General features: G+C 51.0%; 1 protein-coding gene across 1 annotated transcript; it reads right to left on the bottom strand.

Moving 5' to 3' along the window:
- Nucleotides 1-2,459: 2,459 nt before the first annotated feature.
- N7539_001583 (oxidoreductase, 2OG-Fe(II) oxygenase family) lies at nt 2,460-3,496 on the bottom strand (the record flags this gene model as incomplete). The annotated part of the gene is made up of 2 exons (XM_056931186.1): nt 2,460-3,012; nt 3,132-3,496. 2 exons carry the CDS (start codon nt 3,494-3,496, stop codon nt 2,460-2,462), a joined length of 918 nt encoding a protein of 305 aa, XP_056793217.1.
- Between the last annotated feature and the right edge of the window lie 210 nt (nt 3,497-3,706).

The raw sequence follows: 3,706 nt of genomic DNA, 5'->3' as shown, positions 1-3,706 counted from the left end.
AATCAAATTAAAAGTAGAAAACAACTCACGCTCAAGAGAGGCCGCTCAGCGGCGGCATAACGCCATCACCAGACAAGACCGGCGCTAGCAGACCCGGTGGTGGTGGGTGGCACAACTTAGTTATGCGCTACGGTACGCTACGGTGGAACGGCTCCGATCACCGGCTGACGGGACCAAAGTCACTTATACCTTGTCTCCCAGCTTAGTGCAGTAGGACACTGTAGTTACAGGTCACTGCTTCCTGATTTTAGTGTTCAGATTCACCCTGTAGTCTGTACATCTGTTTGACACAGGGGCCTATGAAACCTGGTCATCCATCCTCGTACAAGTTGTGATCCATAATGACCGCACTTCTAATCCGTAAAGCCAACGGACATGAGATATTTAGATGACTGCCTTGAGAAACACTAGTCACAATTTCCAAGCGGGCGTGAAACTGGCCCTCAAATGGGAATGACGCCAGAAAACAAGTGGACACTGGAGTGACTGGACACTGGACGCTGGACACGAGCCCAGGACAAGTGGTACAATTGGTATCCATTCATGATTTAAGGGGGGCCACTCCGGGGCAATTAGGACTCTTGGCCGTGGTGTTTGTGCCAAGCGTTGCGCTCTGTTCGGAGTCCGTTTCGGTCAAATGTCTTGCGGTAGTGATAGCAGTCTTACCTCTTCTGGTAAGCCCTCAGAATTACACCGAATATTAATCTCCCATAAACATTCAGTACTGTACGACTATTCACTACTCAGTACTCACCCACCTCGATCGGTCTGTCAGAGTTGATCACTGATGTGGCAGGACCCGGATCCAAACCCCTTCCGTGGGCACTATAGAGTTTCCAGTACTAGTAAAAGGCTTTGAGATTATTTCTAACTTTCATTATCTCCTTGGGTCTGGAGGAATGAGCCCCCCTCCTTTCGCCAGGAATCCATACTCAGAATCTTACCAAAGGAAACCTTCATCTGAATGACTTTCACAGGTCGCCTTACTGAACCAATGAACAGGGTGTGAAGAGTGCAATGGCTTCTTCTAAGCGAGTATCCGAGTACCTAACTAGTACCGGGCCTACTGGCTAGTAAGGTACTAAGTAACGCTACTAAGGCATAGTCTACATGACCAGCCAAACATATCACACAGCCCTCCCACCTTGGGGGCGATTTGTGAACCCATGTCAGACCGGTCCAAGGGTAAGAGTCCAAGTCCTTCCGTCACGAATCATGCACCACCACCACCACCACGTACACGAGAATCAAGATCCTGTGCACCTCAAGAGTCCATGGCTGTGCAATGGGATCATTGTTCATGAGTAGTGACACTCACCCTCCTCATCCGGCATCCGTCATCCACATCCGTAAGGGGTAAAAAGCAGCGCCACTCCATCCACGCGACTGTATCCGCCAAATTATGTAAAGGAAGGCCCAGACAGCCTCGCCAAGCACCAACTGCTGGAATGACATCTTGGCAGCCAAGAAACTCCCTCCTTTTGCCAATTTCCGCTCCGAGCAACTCGCCTCCCAAGACTGACGGAGTCTCTTCCAAGGACGGAGGTCTTGGGCCTTCCATGTTGTTGAAAGGGTGAATATTTCATTTCACCCTCCCCCCGCCTGACTACGAACTCTCCGTTCTCCGTCAACCTCCCTGTTTGAGACATCCGGACTTGGCAGCTTGAACCTTGGCTTGGCAACTTGACGCTGGGTTGGCTCCCTCTCCCTCTCTTTTTCCCCCTCTCCATTCTTTTCTCGAGATGCATCCAGAGTGGAGCAATGCTCTGCTCCAAGTGACTTGACCTTGCAATTTGACAGCTTGGTCAACTATATGCTGTTGCCTACTAGGTCATGACAAGTGCTATGCATGCGGTGCTTTTCCCTTGTACTTGATCAATGATTTATGACCTCATGGATTGGTTTGTACGGCAGATCATATCGAGGGCGGCCCTGCATGTTTGCATGTGATATATACCAATGCAGTCATACTGTAGGCACTGTAGTCGGTTGGGAATTTCCACTCGAGTACAGGGGCATGCTTCAATCTTGTCTTGGTCAATTTCGCCAGAAAGATGGAGCATACCTACCTCAATCTTCTTTCTATTGGAGAGACTCTGTCTATTCGTATCAACATCTAGGCAATTTAACGAGAGTCTAATGGACAAAGCAGTTCAGAATCAACATGAATCCACGAACAAGAAACAAGAAACCATCCTGAACTGAACTGAGCCATGTCTGGAGCCATGTCTGGAGCCATGTACACTGACCAAATGCCAGTGGACCCAGACATCCAGTGGATCTCGTCCCTTCTGTCTCTCTAAACACACGCCCTTTCCAGAAACTATGGAATGTCAACGAAACCCCTCATTTCCATCGACGAAACGGAAAAACAGCTTGACCTTCAACCCTCCCCAACCTCAAACGTAATCGCAGCCCCAACATCGTAGATACCGACCTTGTCGAGTCGCACAAACCACTCACAATCTCCCCCTCCTCTTTCTCAGCGGCGGCTGATACCAACTCCAAATATTCAATCCCACCTTCGTCCCCGACTTCACCGGATACGCCGCATGCCACGTCTCAGGGTACCCCAACCCATCCGGGCCCAGATTCTCCCAAAAGATCGCATTCCCCTTCAACGGCCTAAACGTAATCCCCACCTCTTCCTCACAGTCCAAGAACCGACACCACTGCTGGCCCTCCGGCCTGGCCAACCGAGGGAAATGCGTCCCGCCGCCTTCGCAGTCCGCGCCCAGATACACCATGAACGTGCTCAGCCGGTCTCCGCCGCGAGCAAGGGAGCCCGTCCAGTCGTAGTGGTGACGGTAGTGGCCCGAGGCGTTGTAGCGTTGGGCCCACATGCGCTCGATGTAGAGATGTGGACGCCAGCCTTGGAATGCACGAGCGCGCTCTTCGAGACACCGGACGGTGTCGTCGCGGTCGAGGAGGGCGCGGTCGGAGAGTCGTTTGCTTGGGTCGACGCGTTCACTCACGCCGTCGTAGATGATGGATGGGGAGTACTTGTCCAGACTGTTATGAAAGCGAGAGAGAGAGAGGGTCGCTTAGTCAACTATCTTCGGAAAGCTATTCGGACGTTCCACCATGATGAATCGATATCCCACAACGTTTAGATCCAAAACCTCACATACCTCACTTTGATCAAATGATCCGCCTCCTGGTCGCTGACAAATTTCTCAACATACAAAACCAAAGGAACCCGCGAGAGCAAATGCACTCGATACCCGTCTGCCTCGCCGGGACAATGAGCAGGAACCCCATCCTCAGGGCTGATAAAGCTGTCATCGGTGAGATGCAACGTAGACGGTGTAAATTCCTCGGACACGTCTCCATCATCGGCATTTGGACCGGCTGTGGTCCCAGTTAGCCATGATATCCTCGTGGTACCTTCCGGGGCCCAGGAGCGAACGAGCGGATCCACGATGAAGATATACACTGGTACAAAGTAAAGTAGCCAGGTGATCAGCGTGGAGAGGCGGGGACCAGATGATGCCATTTCGAACAATGAGACACAGCTGGCTAAATGCTTTCCAAGAGCTTTCCAAGCGGGAAGAGGGCCTCTATACGCCCGATAAACAGTGTATATTCAAGTCAAAATTTGATCCATATACAAAAGCGATAGATATAGACTAGAAAATGAAATCAGAGAAGAGCAAATCCAAAATACCACGACTCCACGCGTTTGCGCCACTTTTGAAATTGACGT

The sequence above is a fragment of the Penicillium diatomitis genome (genome assembly GCF_028827545.1).
Source record: "Penicillium diatomitis strain IBT 30728 chromosome Unknown utg000002l_segment0_segment0, whole genome shotgun sequence".
NCBI classification, from domain to species: Eukaryota; Fungi; Ascomycota; class Eurotiomycetes; order Eurotiales; family Aspergillaceae; genus Penicillium; species Penicillium diatomitis.
Note: the sequence above shows the minus strand (reverse complement) of the source record. Positions and strands in the feature narration are given on the sequence as shown.